Genomic DNA, 21,936 nt, shown 5'->3' on the forward strand with positions numbered 1-21,936 from the left:
AAATTAAATAATTTAATTTTATTAAACGAAATTATTCCAAGAATGTGATTAATTATTAACTTAATAAAATAATTTAATATATAAATAAGTATAATTCATTCTTAATTCTATCTTATAAAAATTATTTACTTAGGTACCTACCTACTTATCAAGTCACGTTTAAGTACAATTTACATTCATGTTCTTTACATTTTTTAGTTTAAAGTATAAATTATTATGCACTAAATTCAAGAATAAATAAATATTAAAAATCTCTAGCCGACTTAACTTATGAGTATTAAAATAATACTTTATGATCACTTAGCAAAATGAAAGCTTATATTATGATGAATAAATAATTAAAATGATTTTATTACAAAAAATACCAATAAAAAACATATTTCCTGTAATATAACATCAAATTAGCTACCGAATAAAAATAACTCTCAAAAAACGAATAGTTTTTATGATTCCTAAAAGTTTAAAGATTTCCTTAGCAAAACTATTTACTTACCAATTTGTGAAAAAACTCACTATTTTAGCTCTTTATTATAAAACTATAACGGAAACCAAATTATATCCCTAAGAACTCAAACCATCATTTTTTTCAACATGAGTGCACCTATGACGTTTCAATCCACTGCTCTGAGTGAACTGACTGTTGCATATCTCACACGCAAAAGGTTTCTCTCCAGTATGAATTCTCATATGTAGCTTTAAATTACCATTTATAGAAAATTGCTTACTACATATATTACAACTAAAAGGCCTTTCTTCTGAATGCACCCTCATATGCTTGGATAAATTGCCTATTTGTTTGTTACAAATTTTACAAGTATAAGGCTTAATACCTGTGTGAACTCGCATATGTCTTTTCAACTGACCAGTTTCCCTAAAACATCGTTTACAAACTTCACATGAAAAAGGTTTCTCTCCAGAATGAACGCGCATATGAATTTTTAAATACCCATTATCTGAGAAGGGTTTTTTGCAAACTTTACATGAAAATGGTTTTTCGCCCGTATGTGTTCTTTGGTGGAGTTTAAAACTAGCCATTTGAGCGAATTGCCGATTGCAAAAACTGCAGGTGTAAGGCTTAAAACCTGTGTGAACTCTCATATGGACTTTCAAAGTCGTGTACGCCGTGAAGTCTTTTTTACAAACCTCACAAGAATAAGGTTTTTCTCCCGTATGTTGTCTCTCGTGTATAGCTAAATAACTTTTGCTAGAAAATTGCTTATTACACACACTACAAGTATGAGGTTTTATACCTGTATGTATAATAAATATATGTCGTTTCAAATGCGTTCTCTGAGGAAATCTTCGCCCACAAACGTCACATACATAAGGTTTCTCCCCAGTATGAGTGTACATATGAGATTTCAACGTCTGATTATGACCGAAAGCCTTATTACAAACTGAACAACTATACTTCCGTTCCCCTGTATGTATTTTCATATGTTCTTTCAAACCTTTTTTTCTTTGAAACTCTTTATTACACTCAGTACATTTGAATTTTTCTTCGAAATGGATTTTTATGTGCTTTTTGAGTAGTCTAGCTTTTTCGAATATCTTTTGGCAGATTGTACAAGGATATGCGTTATCAACTATGTGTGCTATAGTTATATGTTTAGTTAATTCTTTGTTGTTTGTGTGTGTAGTACTACAGAGGTGACAAGTGAAAGATTTCTCCCCGTTATGTGCTTTCATATGGACCTCTAAAGAGCCGTTGTAAGAGAATTTCTTTTGGCAGATGTCGCAGGAGTATTTTTTTGTTTTCTGGTTTTTCGGTTTTCGGTCTTCGTCTGTAAGTAAACAAGGACTCTTTGAATATAGGGCATTACATTGGAAATAAACAAGTCAGAAACGTATAGACATTGTTTGATTAAACAGATTGTTAACAATGTTAAATTATAGCTACTGTGCGCTATTTCATTGAAAAAAAAAGAACAAATTTTCGTAGATATAGATTATATACCAGTATGCCATTGTGATAAAATTAAAATGGCTCTCCAACCAAATTCCCAACACTTGAAATTAGATATAATAACTTGTTCTTCTCTAAATTCTACAAGATTCATAAATAACATCCAAAGGGCCTCACCGTCACTCAACTCCGGTGGAGCAGCCCACTCAGCGTCGGGCTCCGCGCTGTTCGGGGACTGCGCCCCTCGGGAGCTGCGCAATACTGACAGTGGCTGATCATCATCTTCAGCTGGCTGGATGAATATGTCTAACTCTTGGAGACTGTCTTCTGTAGTGATAAGTTTACTGGTTATTATGAGAGTATTCAGAAACAGAAGATCATCTCCCAGTTTATTATTGATCATTAAATCCCTTGTTAGATCCCTAGACTGATTAGGTCTAGTCGTTAGTATTTTGATAATTTTGACTATTTCGCAGTATCTAGTAGCTAATATCGAAGTTCTATATGGCTACATCTAGATCTAGCTAATATGGTGTTAATTGTTACCTATAGAATAATCATATGATTATTTCATTAACAGGAATGATTATAATTCGTGTAGATTTCTTACCGTCATACTTGTAGTCCAGGCCAGTCTGCTCATCGTGACTTGATTCTTCTTTAAGTCCTGAAAGAGTAAACATAACATTTGCTGTTAATTGATAAAACCTAAATCAAATAAAAAACAAAACCTGCCCATTTTTAGACTAATTACATAAAAACCATGTTTTAGCTATTTTGACAAAAAACTGTTTAAAAAAAATTAAGTATATTAGATTCTTATAAGTTTTAGTGCAGTATGTACTAAACTTAAAACCTGAACTTAGATTAAGCCATTATTGCAACTCTACTAATTACTTACCATTATCTGTAAATTCATTTTTAAATTCTTTTCCACTCTCTGCATCTGAAAACAGAAAGAATAGTGTTGACACCTGTGAATTATTTTTTTTCTGACGTTAATTTTTTTATTTACTTACGATACTGGACATTTTTCTTCTTTATTTGAATCTATTCATATGATAAAGAGATTAAGCTTGAGATATGTTAAGTGTAACCTCCAGAGAAAATATCTAATTAGCAAACTCAAATAACTAACTTTTTAATAATTTAAATATATGCCAAATTAAAAGCTCTTAGCTTAATTATTTTAGAATTTCTGAGGCTGTATTTAACCCTACTATGTTAAGTAGTCTCTCAAGATGTGAGTAAAATCATTAGCAATATACAAACCTTTAAAACCACAACCAAACAGGTACTGCTTGAACTTATCTTCACACAGCAGCACCTGCTTTTTGAACTGAGCCGCATCTCTCAGTCGCGGCTCACATACAGAGCACAAGGAGTATGTGTCAGTGCTGTTTGGTAGAGGATTTAGCTGAAATTCAATAAAAAAACATTACGTTGAAAATTGAATTTTTTAATCCCATTTTTACATGTTATTTGAAATAACTTGGAGAGTTTCTAGATGGGTGATTGACTGGGCAATAGACTTCAATAGCGTTTAATTAAACAGTGAATGTTATTATTTTAAAGATACAAAAAAGACAAAAAAAACAACATGTTTTTGTTTATTAGGAATTATAATCAGCTGTAATTTCTATAACATTTATGTAGGAGAAAAATAAAATACCTATTTCAATACTCACAACAATATCGAAAGTATCCCGTAACAAAACATGACAATCATCTTCGATTCCTCCGTTGGAAAACACGTTTACACTCGTAAAATTGCCTTCAGCATGACAGCACCGACATAAGCCACTCATATTCCATATTTCCGACATTTTATAAACAATATTTAATTCATTTTCATTTATTAAACGTTCAAAATAAGATGAGCAAAGAAACCGGAACAAAAACACAATAGACGATAAACCACTACTACTAGTTTTCGATTACCACGTATCTCGATGATAATTTAAAATTTTGTAAGGGAAAGTCGAGAGTTTTTATGTTCTGCGAGCTAAATCGAGTATATTATGACTTTATGTACCGTAGTAACTATACTGCTGTCAAAATGTGAAGAGCTTCGTTTTTGACATTTCTACAACTACAGTAGCCATTGCAAAAAATCGATGTAATTATGATCGTCGATTTTGAAAATATAAGAATCAGTTAAGTAATTTTGCATCTACGGGTTCACCCGAGTATTATAGGGTTAAGTAAATATTAACTATTCAGAAAGGTTTTATTTTCAGAACAGTCTTGCTGCAGTTTTTAGTCGATTATTTTTCGGACATCACTATCTTGACGTCTACATGCATTATTTATTCATGGCAATAATAAAAATATGGCTCTCAAGTTTGAGCGCGCAGCTGCCAAAAATCGATATTTTCTCGAAAAAACACTTTAGTTTTATGATAAAACGACAATATGTCAGAAACAATAATAGAAAGTGTCCTTACAGGGAAACTAGAAGCCACTCTTCTTGTTAAATGGCTAAACGATGAGTCTTTGGAGGTGAAATTATAACCTAAAATGGAGTGAAAATTTTCGCATATTTTTGCAATATTTTTATACTATTTATATTTTTAGGATGCTCCTGAAGACTGTATATTGAATTGCTGCAATAAGAACGAGTTTGTGACGTGTTTTTTGTCGTATTTAAGGAGTCAGACTGATAGGTATGTCTATTTAAAATTTTGTAAACAAAGAATTTTAAACCATTACTTAAACAATAAAACCAGTTCTTTAGACTAAAATTAAACTGCAGAGATACCTATTACTCAGTTTAGAACTATCATAATTATCATGCAAGCTAACCAAGTTTAATTAGAAATGTATATTTCATTGTCTTAGTTCAATATGCTAGAATTTGAGTATTGCAAAATCTTAATTATTATTTCAATCATAAATATTCCTTGATACAAACTTATATTTCAGCTGTAAAGCAGGTTTATTCGTAATTATCAAATAATTCACAAGTTATATAGGTTAAAATGGAGGTCAAGAGGTCACTTGTACATGACCCAGACAGGGTCAACAGGGGTCATACATTTTTGGAAATATTTTTGGTGAAATGACACAAAGTGACCAAATTAAAAGGGGTCCTTATGAAAGAAATAAAAAATATGAAAAACTGGCCCTGCTCTAGGGCAAACAATAATAATTTAACACGTTCGCGGACGCTACAAATTGAGATTGTGTACCAAAATGACACAGTAAATGTCCATACAAATTATACGACGTGTATATACGTAGCGTCCCATCGTAGCGTATCGTCCCAAGACATTATGACACAACCGAGCGCGATATGTGCGCGGGACGTGTATACACGTTGCGCGTTAATTTCGAACAATGATGTTTAATCTCGTTCTGTCCATGAACGTGTTAAAAGTAACTTTTTTGTATTATGTGGTAATTTTTGACAACATCCAAAGTTCGTATTAAATATGGTTAGCTATAGTAAAAATGTTAGTTTCAAAGCCCACCCAAAGCAAACCAACACAAAAACAAAAGTCAGTCAATCAGATTACTTTATATTGTGAAAAATATGCATAAGTTTGCCCTTCAATAAGGATGTTGGCAAGAATTTCAAACAAATAGAATCAAACTCATTTATATTTTTTTGACATTCACGAACGCCTGTAAAGGCTTAAATGAAATAAAATGATTTTGACTTTGACTTTGAAACATGTTTTTATCACAGCAAAAAATACTAGAATACTAAAAATTTAACTCTAATTCATTAACTTAAAAAATGTTATTTACAGCATACTCCAAACAAACAGCAATGCAGTTCAAATTCTCCAACACAGTACACCTGAAAAGCTGCTCAGCAGCCGTCGCAAGCATCGGAGGTCCATTAGTGATCCCACCAGCGAGGACCGCACCATGGACAGCCTTTCCGTCAAGACTGAACGTCTCCGCAGCCATGAATCACCTAGCAAAGACCGTAAACGAACCGGCCGGAGGGTAAAAACTAAACTATTCACTGAAGACAAAAGTATGAATAGTACGAACCAATCGGTGTCTTCCGATGAGTCGAGACTAAGTACTGGAGTCGATAGATTGGTCTTGTCGAGTACACCCTTGAAAAATGGTGTTAAGCCATCCGATTATCCGAATTTAGCAAGTCCGGTTACACCAAGGAGCTTCGTTAAAGAGCAGTATGAGAGATGTGATACTCCGAGACTTAGTCACAGGCATTCAAGGTCTCAAGAGAAAAGCTGTTTAGGTGATTACATGGTCAATGTACAGAAAAGTAGCAAGAAAAAAAAGAATAGAAGTTCGACGGATAACGATGACAGTAAGGTTGAAATTGATCTGTCAAACTCTGAAATGTTTCCGGAGATTGGTGCAAGGAAATCAAGTTCGTTAAGATCTGAGAAACGAAGGATAAAGCCGACTAACATTGACAAATCTCAGAAGAGTATATCTCTAACTAGTTTTAATGTCGAATCTATTACAACATCACCTTTAATGGTGGAACAGAATTCAGCTTTTAAACAGCAAAAAATACAAGTCAAAGAAACAAACAGTTTTGAGGCTGAACGAAACATTTTAAAGCAAGAACGTCATAAATTAATGGAGAAATTTAATATTTTGAATACATCATTACCTCAAAAACCTTCTTCGACACCACAAATAAAAATTACACAGAAAAACTCAATAGAAAAATCACACAGCTACATTAAAAGCGATGTTACTAAAGTGACATTCAAAGAAAAAATCGATTTACTAGTAGATATGTACGAGATTTTAATAAAAAACAACTTAATAATGAGTTTGAATACGGAAATATATTTTCTGATTTCCATTTTGATATCGAAACAGTTCGAGGAAGATTTTAATGCAGCCGAGAGTAAGTTAAATGATAGTGACATGAATTATTTGCTGAAAACTATACATAATAGTACATATTTTGCGGTGAAATCGCTCTGGCATCAGCGGATTGTGCTCGAAGTTATTTTAGATAAGAGCTCTTTGAAAACTTTGGGTATGTACTTTTTAATTCATATTTTAAATATTAATTTGTAAGCTGTTCTGTATCTACAAAACGGATTTTGATTTATGTTTTTGCATTTTTATAATAAAGTAGGCCTTTGAAACTATATAAAAGTATGGATGCAAAAAATATGCTTGAGTCAATATTATAAATTCGATAGTTTGTTAAAGTAAACTCAAAATGGATTCAACAGATTGCAAAAATCATTCCTTATATTATAAATGAACTTCTGAACCGTTCTGGTACAGTCAACTTCAGGTCAGTGGTAACAGTTTTATAGGAAAATCGTACTTATTACTATTGAGTTAAGGTGCATGACAGATACCACTGATGTGCAGTATACCGTACATAGATAGTCTGAAAAAAAGGACATAGCCTATCATTTATCTGTTATCTTTCCCTTATGTAAATGTAATGTCAAATTCTTATCTTTGGTAAGCAAAACCATATCCAAAACAACATTCTTATTCTTCTAGGTGAAAACAAAAAAGTTCGCAGTTTCTACCCTGACTTAGCAAAGTTTCTACTAAACTGCTACGGTCTACGGTGTGAGGCAGAAACCAACACAGACCGGACCAAGGCACCTGAGATCCGGTCCAATGGAGTGGTTTGCTTTAACTCGGAGACGGATAATATTGATAACTTTCCTTCGATGCTCAGCTTTCAGAATTTTAAGAAGCAGAGAGATATGTTTTATGAGATTTGGAGGTGAGAAAATATTATATGTTTAGAAACTAGATTTTGCCCGTGGTTCCCCGCGTCCGATAAAAATTAATTCCCGAACCTGGATAAAAGTAGCCTATAGCCTTCCTTGACAAATAGGCTATCTTCTAAATGAAGTTTTCAAATTGGCCCAGTAGTTCCTGGGATCAACACATGCAAATAAATTCTTTAGGTTTATATTGGTATAGATAGAATATGGATAGATTTATTCGAAGAAATGTTAAAACAAAACAACATCTTTATTTATTTAAAGATAAGTTTATATTTTATTAAAAGTTTCGCTTACTTTGGGAACGACATAGTTATTTTGTTTTCCTTTATAAGATACTAGCTTTTGCCCGCGGCTTCGCTCCCGTCAACTGACTTCTCTACTTTACCCTATTTTTTTTTTCATAAGAACCTTCTCCTGACCAAATTGGTCCAGGCGTTGTTGAGTTATGCGCTTACCAACACATTTTGCGATTCATTTTTATATTATAGATAAAGACACAGATGCACCATTTAACTATAACGATAATCATAACTTTCCGCCCATTGGTCACATCGGCGACTTGACAGCTGAAAATTTAATGGTTTGGTTTTATAGTTAAATGGTGCATGTCAGCTTAGGGGCACTTTTAAGTACTAACCACTATTTTAATTTAACAGATGGTACCAAGACAGTCAATCAGGCGGCACGTCCCGCTCGTCGCTGCGCGCTCGCCTCAAAGCCCTGCTCTGCGCCGGCGCCGCGCCCACCAACCTCGCGCATCTGGCTAAACTGTTCACCTCCCACATGTGTCAGCATTGCTTGCCGAGCAGTAAACAGGTGAGATGCAGTTTGCGCAAAAAAAGAAATTGCGCAATTTTTGAGCAAAAGTATTTTTTGATGAAAAAAATTGCGGAATAAAATTATGAAAACCTGCGCAAAAAATAGTATTAGCGCAACTTTTGCGCAAAAAAAACTGGTAAAAAAATTGCGCAAACAATGTTCGTTGGTTCGATTGGCCCTTTTCGCCGTCGGTGGTCATTATATCAGTCAATCGGATGGTACATCCCGCTCGTCGCTCGGCGCTGTGCGCTGGCGCCGCGCCCACCAACCTCGCGCATCTGGCTAAGCTGTTCACCTCGCACATGTGTCAGCATTGCTTGCCCAGTAGTAAACAGGTGAGATGCAGTTTGCTCAATAAAACAAATTTGCGCAAAAGTATTTTTGGATGAAAAAAAAATGCGCAAAAGATTATGAAAATGTTGCGCAAAAAATTAAGAAAATTTGCGCAAAAAAGTAATTGCGCAACTTTTGCGCAAAAAAATTGGTAAACGTGTGGAACTCGGGGACTGCCGCGGTAAAGCTATTGCATAGCATTCTGTATCAACTTATGCAATTATAATTATCTGATTATGTATTCGTCCGATTTCGGAGCAGCTCGTCTCGATTCGGGCGAGTTCCGTAAAGTCGTACAATACGTCTAATCGCACGACACACAGCGCCGTGTCGAAGACTGCCGAACTGACACGACGTTAGACGATGCACGGCCTTCAAGCCACACCTCCGTGCCCGTCGGAGTGGGGAGCGTGAGGTTTTTTCGTTACGGAATTTCTGGATTTGGTCCCCGCGCTCAAGGCCTGCGATAGAAGCTATGCAATAGCTTAAAAACAAAGTATTATGAATAAATATTACAGAAGGTATTTGAAAAGTCTTTTGTCGATAAGTTGAAGAAAAAGTGCATTACTTAGTAATCAGATAGCGAATATCTTCTGGTAAGTTATGTCACCCTAGTACTTGTGACAAAAAATGATTCGATTTCAATACCATTATTTTAGTGTAGAAAATTATTACAAGCTGGTAATGCATCTGGCTTCAATGCACCTATGATTTCTTAGTACTTGTAGTAAGTAGTTTGGGAGTGAGGAGCGTGAGGTTTTTTCGTTACGGAATTTCTGGATTTGGTCCCCGCGCTCAAGGCCTGCGATAGAAGCTATGCTATAGCTTAAAAAACTTGCGCTAACAATTTCGTTGGCTCGATTGGCTCTTTTCGCCGTTGGTGGTCATTATATCAGTCAGTCGGGCGGCACGTCCCGCTCGTCGCTACGCGCTCGTCTCAAAGCCCTGCTGTGCGCCGGCGCCGCTCCGACTAACCTCGCGCATCTGGCTAAGCTGTTCACCTCGCACATGTGTCAGCATTGCTTGTCTAGTAGTAAACAGGTGAGAAAACGTTTGCGCAAAAAAAATTGCGCAATTTTTGCGCAAAAGTAGTTTTGGATGAAAAACATTACGCAACAAAATTATGAAAATGTTGCGCAAAAATTATGAAAAATTGCGCAAAAAATAATATTTGCGCAAAAAGCGCATGAAGTTGTGCAAAAATATCGAATCATAAGAACAATCCGACGCTTTATAACTAATTCATTACGTCGGTTTGGTTACATATTTTACGCAGAAACTTGATAGCCATTTATTGTTATGCCATATCCCAAAAAAAAACTGAATGTAACATATTTTTTCTACACAATGTTTGTTATTCCTCTCCCAGGAATCGAAGCTAAGCAAGTTACAACGTCGTCTGACGTGTCCAAACGCGCCCGAATCGCATCGACTACCGCAGTTCACTACACAGGAAATGTTTTATAAGTAAGTAAACTATAGTGTATCATCATCCTCCTGCCCTTATCCCTATTTTATTTGGGGTCGGCGCAGCATGTTTTCACCTTCCATACTCTTCTGTCTGGCATCATCTTGTAAGTAATATTCTTTCTAGATATCTCGACGTTCACACAATCCTAGTTAACTATAGTGTACGCATACTATATGAAAATAACTCTTGAATTTACCTACACGCTCAATTTTCAAAGTAAACTATTGTTTTAAGAAAAACTGACGTATATGCTGTCGGTGAACTTGGTGCTTAGAATGTTTGGCTTGAAGGTGCTAAAGACAGAATTACTTTCGCATTTATGGTATAAGTAATGATTTTGTTACAGGGAATTTATAATAAATGCAGAAAATGAATCGTTCAGAGTACATTTGAGGGACGCGATCGCTTCCGAAATAACTGTTTTAGACGGAACACATATAGCGTCGGAGGATAGAGCCAATTGTAAGTATATGTGCGGTAGACGGCACATCAGTGGTAGCTGTCATGCACCTTAACTCAATAGTAATAAGTACGATTTTCCTATAAAACTGATACCACTGACCTGAAGTTGACTGTACATAAGAATTAAAATTTTCATCACATTTAATTAATTTTTGACATATCTATAGACCAGGTTTATTTATTTACTTAAATGTTTTATAACTTATATATACATATATAGAAATAAACAAGAAGTTAATGTTAATTTTTAGAGCATCCATTGGGTATACTAATGGTTATAGAATTGGTCCCCGATAAATAAGCTATCTAACACTGTTATTTTTTTTATCGGGTCAAATAAACTCCTCAAAAATTGATAATGAATTGAAATATGCATTAGGCCTCTGCCTCGAATTTTGCGGGCAGCGGGGCGGCGGCGGCGGCGGCGCGGGAGCGGCAGGATCTTACGCGTATAATCAAATGGAACGGCCCTCGAATACAGCGGCGCGGGAGCGGCGCGGCGGCGGGCAACGAGCGGTGCGCTCCAGTCAAGCGGTGACCGCCCGCGTTGGGCGTCTGCATTGTAGGCATAATGTTATACATTTTTTTTGTGACGTATCAAAATGTCTTCGGACGTGCAAGAGCTAATTATTTCGGCCATCTTTGAGAGGACACCCATATGGAACAGCAAACACAACAACAACACTACACTGCTATAGCGCCGCGCGATCTGCCCGCTAGTTTCGAGAACAGGTATGCGTTGCCCGCCCCGCTCCCGCGCCGCCGCCGCTGCCGCCCCGCTGCCCGCAAAATTCGAGGCAGAGGCCTTAGAAATTGATTACAAAAAGTGTTGATCACGTCTTTTACATTTCTAAAAATATTGAACAGGTTTTTTCCTTTCAGCAAATCCAGACATAACAGCAGAATATCTAAATTTATCCAAAAAGCTAGCTCTTTTAGCTAAATTCCTAGGCTTATTAGCATCGCTACCGTACACACAAATAGTATCAGATTTAAGTACAAAATCTACTATAACTAAAGTTGTACAGAAAGAAATGAGCTATTCTACGCCTAAGGAGAAAGTTCTAGAAAATGATCTAGCTTTAAGGAATTATGTAAGTATTGATTTTTGTGTTTTTTTTGTCTTGTATAGTTTGCGCAATTATAATTTTGCGCAAAATCTTGCGCATTTTTTTTTGAGCGCTTTTGTAGTTGTATGTTATAAATTGCGTTTTTAGTGTTAGGGCAGTAAATATTGCGGATAAAAAATCTTGCGCTAAATTTATATGCGTTAATCATGGTTGTATGTCATAAATTGCGTTATTGACGTTTGCGCATAAAATTATTTGCGCAAAATAATACATTGAAATTGACTGTTTAAACAGAAATCATATTGAATCAGCATTGGTTAATTTCAATTTCTTATTTCTTCTTTCTCCTGCCCTGTTCCCAAATATTACTTGGGGTCGGCGCAATATGTCATTTTCTTCCATTTTCCCCTGTCACTCGTCATACTGACACTCACTCCCTTCCTATCTTTTCTTAGGTCTTCCTCTTCCTCTCCATTCATCTACATCAATTTCTTATTTGTTACAACTTTAATAAATTAATATGTTTGTTTATATATTTATCTTACAGAGTCAACCAACTATAGATTTACAAGGAATTTTAACAAATGCTCAAGAAAATGGCCGACTCTCAATAACAATTCCATGGCTAGTCCACTATTTATCAATGCTAGACTACACATCATTACGCATAAACTACTACCAGAAACTACTAAAAATCCTATTCGATATCTACTCGAATCGACTAAAAATCGAAAGCACAACACTAAAGAAGAATACAGCTATATATTTAAAATCGATTCTCGGCTGGTTATTCGATTTACCGCACTTTCCTCAAGAACTATTCTACGAGAATCGACTAAATATAACTGTATCGAGTGATTTGAATGTCGATTCTTGCGATTTAGTCGATGAATCGATTATTATAGAGTTGTGCCCGCATTTGAGAGATTTAAACGTGTTGTTATCGACATGTAGAGTTGCCCAAGATCAGAAAGATGTGGCTAGTTATCGACATATAACGCCGGTTAGTTTAACTTTGAACCCTGAGGATCGGATTAAGAATAAAGAGAAGGAATTACAGGTGAGTTGTAAATAATTATTTATACTTCTACTAGCTTCCGCCCGAGGCTTCGCCCGCGTAGAGTCCGGTTATATCGCGTTTCCAAGAGTATTCTTCAAAAATCCGGGATAAAAACTATCCTATGTTCTTTCTCAAGGTCAACTCTATCTCTGTACCAAATTTTATTATAATCAGGTCAGTGGTTTAGATGTGAAAGCGTTACAGATAGCATACAGAGTTACTTTCGCATTTATAATATTAGTAGGGATATAATTCACATTTACTATGTGAATATTGGTGTCCCAAGATATGCTTTCCAAGTTTATAAATGACCAAGTTTATGTAGGCACGATAAACTGTACGTCCCAACTGTAATTTGAACATCTTTGGCAGTCGTTAGGAGTAGTCAGAAGCTAGTAAGTCTGACAACCAGTCTTACTTAAGGCTATCAAGTTACCCGGGTAACTGGGTTGAGGAGATCAGATAGGCAGTCGCTACTTGTGGCACACTGGTACTCAGCTGCATCCGGTTAGACTGGAAGCCGACCCCAACATAGTTGGGTTAGGCTCGGGAGATGATGATGCCATACTTTTTCAAGTCATTGTATTCAATGGCGGTAATCATAGATTTCCTTCATATTTTACTTTCGTTTAAGTTTCTATGCGTCATTTATTTACTTAAATCAACTTTGTTTTGGACAAACGATCTTATAAAGGTCACCGGAAGACGCTCGATGCAGGTCGCCTCCAACAGGTATCTGTGGAGACCTAAGGGGGAGGCCTATGTCCAGCAGTGGACGTCCTATGGCTGAGACGATGATGATGATGATGATGAACTTTCTTTTCTTTCGTTTTCAAGGCTCGTTTAGAAGAAGAACTACTCAAAAGCCAGCCATCATCCACCCGTCGGGTCCTAGAGCTAGTAATAGAGCGGGTGACTGCGGCCTCCGTGCGGTCTCTGAGCGCGGCCGCGTTAGAGCCAGCACGGGCTCGTGCTACACGGCATGCTGCCAGGCTCGTCGCTGTCTGTCATCATCAGGTAAATATATACCGTCTTACCCCTTCTTTCTCCTGCCCTGTTCCCAAATTTTACTTGGGGTCGGCGCAATATGTCATCCTCTTCCATTTTCCCCTGTCACTCGTCATACTGACACTCACTCCCTTCCTATTCATGTCATCTTTCAGGCAATCCATCCATCTTTTCTTAGGTCTTCCTCTTCCTCTCCATCCATCTACATTCATATTTACCGTCTTACCACAAAAAATTTTAAATGTCAGTTTAACACTTAAAACTGTCAGATTATGACGTTGAAATAAGATCCATTTAGCAGCCACACTTTTTTAGTGTTTGACACGTGTTTAAGATTTTGTATTTTGTTGTTGTGTGTAAAATGAGAGTGTTTTCTGGAAGCCGCTGTCGCAATCGAGACACCGACTTCCAGAAGTCGAAGATGGGAGTTGATGACTAAATTGTGTTGTTCTAGCCGCTAGCTTAATTGCGATGCCGACTTCTAGAAGTCGGTGACCAAATTAAGACACCGACTTCCGGAAGTCGCTGACTTCAAAAGTCTATTTTCCCGCAGCCGTCGCTCCTACAGTCAGTGCAGCGAGTATACTCTGAGGAGCTGGCAGCACTGCGGGCTTCGGCGCTGGAGAGTGGGCGCGTGGCCATCCAGGGTCGAGCTCAGGCGGCCGTGTCGGCATTGCTGGCCACGGCGCCGCCGCCCCTTGTAGCGAGCGTCGTTAGAGCGGCTGTTAGATACAGTCTCGTTGTCATAACATGTCTTGATCTTAATTGATAGGGTTCTTTAACATTGCCTAGGGAAACTTGGTGTGTCATATTTACAGTGTCCTTTAAAAGCGACTTCTGGAAGTCGTTGTCTAAATTTGTAACGACTTCTAGAAGTCGGTGTCTAAATTTGTAATAGCGACTTATGAAAGTCAGTGGTTTAATTTAGTCAAGGAATTTTGGAAGTCGCTGGCGTAATTGAGATGCCGACCTCTGGAAGTCGATGGCTAAATTGAGATAGTGTCTTCTGGAAGCCGCTGGCTTAATTGCGACCCCGACTTCTAAAAGTCGCTGATCAAATTAAAACACCGACTTTCGAAAGTCGCTGACTTCGAAAGTGTTTTCTGTCGCAGCCGTCGCTCCTGCAGTCAGTGCAGCGAGTATACTCTGAGGAGCTGTCAGCACTGCGGGCTTCGGCGCTGGAGAGTGGGCGCGTGGCCATCCAGGGTCGAGCTCAGGCAGCCGTGTCGGCATTGCTGGCCACGGCGCCGCCGCCCTTTGTGACTCTCATCGTGAGAGCGGGTGTTACATACTGTCTGTTTTTAATTGATAGGGTTTTTTTGGATAGGAAAACTGTTGCTGTTTGGACGTCATATTTTCAGCGTCTATTAAAAGCGACTTCTAGAAGTCGGTGTATAAATTTGTAACGACGACTTCTAGAAGATGGTACCTAGCTTAATTGAGACAGCGACTTCCAGAAGTCGAAAGTGAAAGTCGGTGACAAAATTGAGACATTGTCTTCAATAAGCAGCTGGCTTAATTGCGACGCCGACTTCTAGAAGTCGATGACCAAATTAAGACACCGACTTCCGAAAGTCGCTGACTTCAAAAGTGTTTTCTGTCGCAGCCGTCGCTCCTGCAGTCAGTGCAGCGAGTATACTCTGAGGAGCTGTCAGCACTGCGGGCTTCGGCGCTGGAGAGTGGGCGCGTGGCCATCCAGGGTCGAGCTCAGGCGGCCGTGTCGGCATTGCTGGCCACGGCGCCGCCGCCCCTTGTGACTCTCGTAGTCCGAGCTGCTGTGACGAGGCTGCAGAAGTGGATCAATGATAATTGGAATACTACTGGTGAGTTATTTTGACTTATATTAGCTTACTTGTAACTATGTATGTAAAAAAATCTTGGAATCTCAATTTGACCCACTTCCCGGTCTTCGATCAGGATAAAATTTTGCACACGCTCTGAGTTCCGATGACAATACATGACTAGCTAAGATTCCGGTATAAAAAGTATATTATGTTTATGTAGTGTTATCCGTATAATATATACCATAAAACTTTGCACCTACTACGGCTTCACCACCCAAAGGTAGACTGGGAGAAAACTCCTAAGGCGTTCAGTCCGCCATTGTACAAAATTGTGCATCATCATTAATTTAAGAGCTCTTGTCGGTGCAGCTCCTTCCATTTACGCCTATCTAGCGCCAACTCCTGAACTTCCTTATACGTCACAACCTTCACCTATAAAGTATTAAATAAATAAATATTGTCCCTAGCCGTCCTCTGCAAAGACATAGAGGCAGAAGTTCGAGCGCTACAGAGCATCGGCGAGTTAACGCCGGCGTGTCACAAGAGTGCCTCTGACGTGACCGCCGTGACGTCACCGCCTGCCGTGTTCGCGCAACACGTCAGTCCCGCCGCCAGTGTTATTCACTTGAAGGTAGGAGTTATCTATTAGAACCGAAGTCGCTCTGTAGGGCTTAGGAAACTTTCACATAGCAGTCCGGAGTCTGGAAGTTGAAGATGTGTGTTTGTGAGTGCATCCGTGTATCGTAGAGCACGTAAGGCCGTATACAGAAAGAAAGCTCTAAACTTATAAGCGCTTATCGGCGCAGGAAAATATATGGACACGCGCCGATAAGCGCTTATAAGTTTCTAGCTTTTGTCGGCGCCGGTCAGCGTTAGTAAAGAGAAGAGATTGGGTTGCCAGGGTAACTGGGTTGAGGAGGTCAGATAGGCAGTCGCTCCTTGCAAACCACTGGAAGCCGACCCCAAAATAGTTGGGAAAAAGGCTGTGGAGATGATGATTTGCAAACAGCGTTGCCAGATATCCCTGTGCTCCGAAAATATTGAAACTATTAAGAGCGCTATTACAAAATCGAATCGCTCAGGTTTAGGTAAATTAGACGATAGCCGGCAGCACTTGCACTCGTGTGCGTCTAGTGAAATACGCAACGCACACCTGCGGACCGCTACGCGGCACAAACAAACTTGAGACTTTGCCACTTTTTTCCAGTGCCAGTTTATTGTTTTTATAGTTTATGAAATATTATTTGTACCGATGAATTTTATAACCTAGAATAGCTCGATTGAGTTACAATAAACAAATAATCGTTTACAATTTTTAAATTATTTAATCGACAACCAAACTTTTCACCATGTTTATCAATTAGGTATAAGTAATTGATTTATAAAAAAACTAAAATCTATAATTCGTCTTCCATGTATTGTATCGTCATTTTCCTGCAACAATGAAAACTAGGAATGTAAATAGTTTATTAAAACAAATATGTCTGTTGCGAGTGACAAAAAATACTTACCATATTATTTGTACTGGTATCCGATTGAGTCTGATAATCTGAATTAAATATGCTTTCATTATCCTGCAAGAATCAAAGATATCCAATTATATTATTATGCAACAGCGAAACTAACGACGATGACATTTACGTACATATTTCTTTATAACCAACATCAAAAAAAGAGAACCCTATCTATAACATTTTCGCATTAGAATATCATGGGCTAATACTTATGTATATTACATTTCAATCAGATCATTATAACTAATAAATAAAACAAAAACTCACTTGTATCAAAACGTGTTAGATGCGTAGGTTGCGCTATATTTTTCGAACTCCGGCGAGTTTACGCGGCGCAACAGCGAGCGATACGTCCTTCCTCGGTAAGCGCTTGGCGCTGACTAAAGTTGAACACCGCGCGTCACAAGATTTATATTGATTCTTTGCATTGCAAACAAAAATTATTTTAAAATATTGTTTTACTTTTAAATAGGCCTATTTTTTTTTTTCAAGCTTTATAACAATGCCACCTTAATTATTAAATATTTTTTATTTGAATTTGGATTATACTTTCATAGATAAAAAATATAGTTTTGTACGGAAAATTGTCAGTAACTCTCAGTTTTATAGAATTATTTTTGGTGTATTACTGTATGAATTGTAATAAATTGGTTTAAGCATTCACAAGTACAAGATATAGTTGTATCTTGAACATTTTTATAAATGGTTAAATTGCTATATCCTCGTAGTACTGAAGCATCAAAAGATACCCAAAAGCAACATTTTATGAAACATCCTTTGCAGAGACAAAGATTTTACTGATGTACGTGGACAAATTAAAATATTTATTTAAAACACTCTCAAGATAAATGACCAAACTTTCTTAATCTTATTTTTGTTTTTTTTTTTTGTGACTATATCCAAAGCATAATGACGGGTCAAAACTCGTATAAAACTCGAAAATTTGTGATTATTAATATAAAAATCTCTTCCAGGAACAAGTATGCCTCCTATTAGACGGCGTGGCCCCCGGCAACAGTCTGACTCGCGTGCTATCGAGCTGCGCCCTCGCGTGCTCGCCACACAACGTGTTCATACGCGCCGCCACCAGGCGAGCGATACTGCAGCTCAGCGTCGACCTGTGTGTCGTGTTCGGTGAGTGACGAGTTGTGACGAATAGTGGGTGAAGTGTGACGAATTGTGACGAGTGTTGGGTGAATTGTGACGAATTGTATGTGAGGTGTGACGAATGTTGAGTGAAGTGTAATGAATGTTGGTTGGAGTGTGACAAACTCTGGGTGATATGTGGCGAAGTGTGACGAAAGACCAATACTGGACAAAGTGTGACGAATGTATGATGTCATGAGATGAATATTGAGTGACACGTTAAGTATGATGGGGAAAAAGTCGTGGTGGCCTAGTGGGTAAAGGACCAACCTCTCAAGTATGAGGGCGCGGGTTAGATCCCAAGTGAGGCAAGTACCAATGCAACTTTTCTAAGTTTGTATGTACTTTCTAAGTATATCTTAGACATCATTGGCTGTGTTTCGGAAGGCACGTTAAACTGTAGGTCCCGGCTGTCACTGAACATCCTTGGCAGTCGTTACGGGTAGTCAGAAGCCAGTATATCTGACACCAGTCTAACCAGGGGTATCGGGTTGCCCGGGTAACTGGGTTGAGGAGGTCAGATAGGCAGTCGCTTCTTGTAAAGCACTGGTACTCAGCTGAATCCGGTTAAACTGGAAGCCGACCCCAACATGATTGAAAAAGGCTCGGAGGATGACGTTAAGTATGATGGGGGTGTGACTAATTATTGAGGAGTAAACATGTCTTAAAAACCACTTTTTGTTCGCAGTAAGTCGCCGCCCAAAAGAAGTGAACGAATCGTTCCTATCCAAACTCCACGGTATCTGGGACACTTGTTGTCCCGACAGAAAACGTTCACCCCCACAAGAACTCACTCTTCCCGAACGAAGAACGGAACTATCACCACAGTTCAGAAATTTCGAAGACGAAGAAAGAGCCCCAACACCAAACAGCGACGAAGAAATACCTACAAAAGTTGTTATACTACCACAGAATAACGAAGCAGTAGAGAGTCAGCCAGTAGAAAGTCAACCAGTAGAAAAAAGTCAACCGGTAGACTCTACTGATAAAAGTCTACCAATAGAAGGCGATGATAGTGTAGTGAATTTGGAGTTTTTTGACCGTATTCTGTGCCCGAGGAATATAATGTTGTTGAGTGAGAATAAGAGTGTGGACGTCTGGGAGTCAATGGCTACTGTGCTGGTTTTTCTGTTAACTAATGATTATTTGAGTGAAGATTCTTTGACGGAACAGTGTTTGGCTGTTTATAGACAGGATTGGCCTCAGGTATGTATTTGGGCTTATTTTTATTATTAACATAAAATTATATAATCAGATTTAGGTAATATGAAAACTAGCTCCAGCCAGCGGTTTCACCCGCGTCCCGTGCGAACTACTATGTGGATAAAATGTAGCCTGTAGCCTTCCTCAATAATGAGCTACCTAAAACTGAAATGTTTTTTTCCAATCAGGCCTTTAGTTCTTGAAAATCAGAACAGACATGATAAAGGTCAGAGTATTGGACTGATCTGGTACACATAAATAACATTCACCAAAAAAGAAATAGGTAAAATATATTTAAAATAAAACATTACTTTTTAACTCAATATTACATAATAAATGTATATTTGAAACATTTAACTGAAGAAACGAGCAGCAAATAATTCGACCTTTAATTAATATCTACTTATAAGCTAAACTTAAATAACCTTTCTTTCTTCCACAGAACATACTAGAAAGTCTATCGACCTGCATGAAGTCGGTGTCAGCGCGCTGGTCTAGATCATCCACAGGCAAGTTCACGTTGTTCCTAGACTTTCTAGCCGAATACTGCGGCGATATGGACTATGAACCGCTGGAAGATTAATCACCATTTGACTTTCACTAACCAGAAAGAAAGAAAATAAGTTTTATTGCACATATCGGGTGAATTTTTCACTATCACATTAAATGAAATGCGTTAAGACACTGGTTAATATATGTCAGTCAGTCATTACAAACAACTGAAATTCTCCCTTGAAAACTGACAGCTGTCAACTGATCAAAACATTCGATACTCCTAACTTTATCTCTGCTTTACACATGATGTTGTATATTATAAAAACGAAAAATGACTCCTGTGGTTAAACCACTGAATGGATTAGGTTATTTTTATTTTTACAATTCGCCATAGAATATCATAAAGTATATGCGATAGGATTTAATGTGATTGTGAACGACACACCCTGTATAAAGACGCATATACACATGGACAATAGAAAAAGAATTGAGTGGCAAAATATGCGTCTTAAAACGCGCAATACGACCCTGGATCAGTATAATGCCCGAAAGATTAATCACCACTGGATTTTCATTAATCAACGAGTGACTTGGTGATGTTTTCTGAATTGAAATACTGTATAATGTAGGATGTAAGTCACTGGAATAACAATCACCAATTGATTATCATTAATCACCGAGTGACTTTGTATAGAGCGTCGTGGTCACAAAAAAAATCGAAAGTTTGCTATCATAATGTGATTTTTTGATGCATGCATTAATTGACATTGAGTCATAAGAAAAAATTCACCGATTGGCGTTTTAAATATTGGTGAAAGTGAATAAATACTACTGTATAATAAACTGAATATTTTAGCAATTTTATTGGGTCATTATTAATCACCGTTACGACTTACCATCACCATGTGACTGCAACCATATTGGGAATTAATTAATGTTTCAGTGGTATTTATATGAAAGAGAATAAATATATTGTGGCTTGTAGAATTTTGGCTGTGAATGCGAAAGATTGACTGATATCGCGAATTTGTTATAAAAGTAGCTTTTATGTGGCTAAAATATTAGAAATCCCTACTAATATTATAAATGCGAAAGTAACTCTGTCTGTCTGTCTGTTACGCTTTCACGTCTAAACTACTGAACTGATTTAAATAAAATTTGGTACAGAGATAGAGTTGATCTTGAGAAAGAACATAGGAAAGTTTTTATCCCCGACTTTTGAAGTATTCTCTTGGAAACTCGATATAACCGAACACTACGCGGGCGAAGCCGCGGGCGGAAGCTAGTATCCCATGAAACTGATAAAATCTGGAAGCCAAAAGAGCATAATTCTGACTTTTTAAATATTTTAGTCGAATTTTTGACGTTTAAAATAAATTATTGAACAACACTAGTTTAGTCGAGTAGATTAGTTAGGTTTTAAATAATCGACTAAAATATTTACATAGTTCGAACAACAATGTATGCATAGTGTAGGTATTTGGTATTCTAAGTTACCGTTTTTAAAGTGGATTATAAAGACGAACTTTCATATTTCTATTACATCAACAAAATGCTGTTTAGTGAAAAAATGCATGACAAATAAAATTAAATTGATAAGCTACTTATATAAAATGTATAAGTACTTATAAAAAAATCGCATTTAGCCAAAAAGAGTAAAAATATGAATAATATATTGGTTGTATGTCCCAACGAATCTCAGTAACTGCTGTTGTAACATCGATGGTGTATTCAAAGATATTAATGAAACACAACGATTGATGTGAATTGATTCTTTGATAATATTTAGAAATAGATCTTAAACCCTTACCTCTGAAAACCTTAACAATGGGAAAGAATCAAAACCATTAGAATCCTCGATACAATCATAATTATTCCCAAATAACTGATTAACAACACATTTCAATTACGTACTGCAACTATTTAGGAAATATTTACCAAATAAAATGTATGTATTTGA

At 37.4% G+C, this 21,936-nt stretch overlaps 2 protein-coding genes across 2 annotated transcripts; one reads left to right on the top strand and one right to left on the bottom strand.

Moving 5' to 3' along the window:
• Window positions 1–3,926, bottom strand: LOC124643849 (gastrula zinc finger protein XlCGF57.1-like). The gene is made up of 6 exons (XM_047182958.1): window positions 3,595–3,926; window positions 3,179–3,323; window positions 2,808–2,852; window positions 2,517–2,573; window positions 2,084–2,233; window positions 1–1,784 (listed from the first exon to the last, which is right to left on the bottom strand). The coding sequence occupies exons 1-6, from the start codon at window positions 3,730–3,732 to the stop codon at window positions 562–564; spliced, it is 1,758 nt and encodes a 585-aa protein (XP_047038914.1). The 5' UTR covers window positions 3,733–3,926; the 3' UTR covers window positions 1–561.
• A 311-nt stretch (window positions 3,927–4,237) lies between these two features.
• LOC124643809 (codanin-1) lies at window positions 4,238–20,161 on the top strand. The gene is made up of 15 exons (XM_047182909.1): window positions 4,238–4,408; window positions 4,484–4,572; window positions 5,662–6,887; window positions 7,373–7,604; window positions 8,268–8,427; window positions 10,133–10,230; window positions 10,581–10,696; window positions 11,579–11,790; window positions 12,314–12,826; window positions 13,664–13,843; window positions 15,441–15,657; window positions 16,086–16,249; window positions 18,107–18,266; window positions 18,967–19,484; window positions 19,924–20,161. The coding sequence occupies exons 1-15, from the start codon at window positions 4,322–4,324 to the stop codon at window positions 20,062–20,064; spliced, it is 4,113 nt and encodes a 1,370-aa protein (XP_047038865.1). The 5' UTR covers window positions 4,238–4,321; the 3' UTR covers window positions 20,065–20,161.
• Window positions 20,162–21,936: the final 1,775 nt, after the last annotated feature.

The sequence above is a fragment of the Helicoverpa zea genome, chromosome 28 (assembly GCF_022581195.2).
Source record: "Helicoverpa zea isolate HzStark_Cry1AcR chromosome 28, ilHelZeax1.1, whole genome shotgun sequence".
NCBI classification, from domain to species: Eukaryota; Metazoa; Arthropoda; class Insecta; order Lepidoptera; family Noctuidae; genus Helicoverpa; species Helicoverpa zea.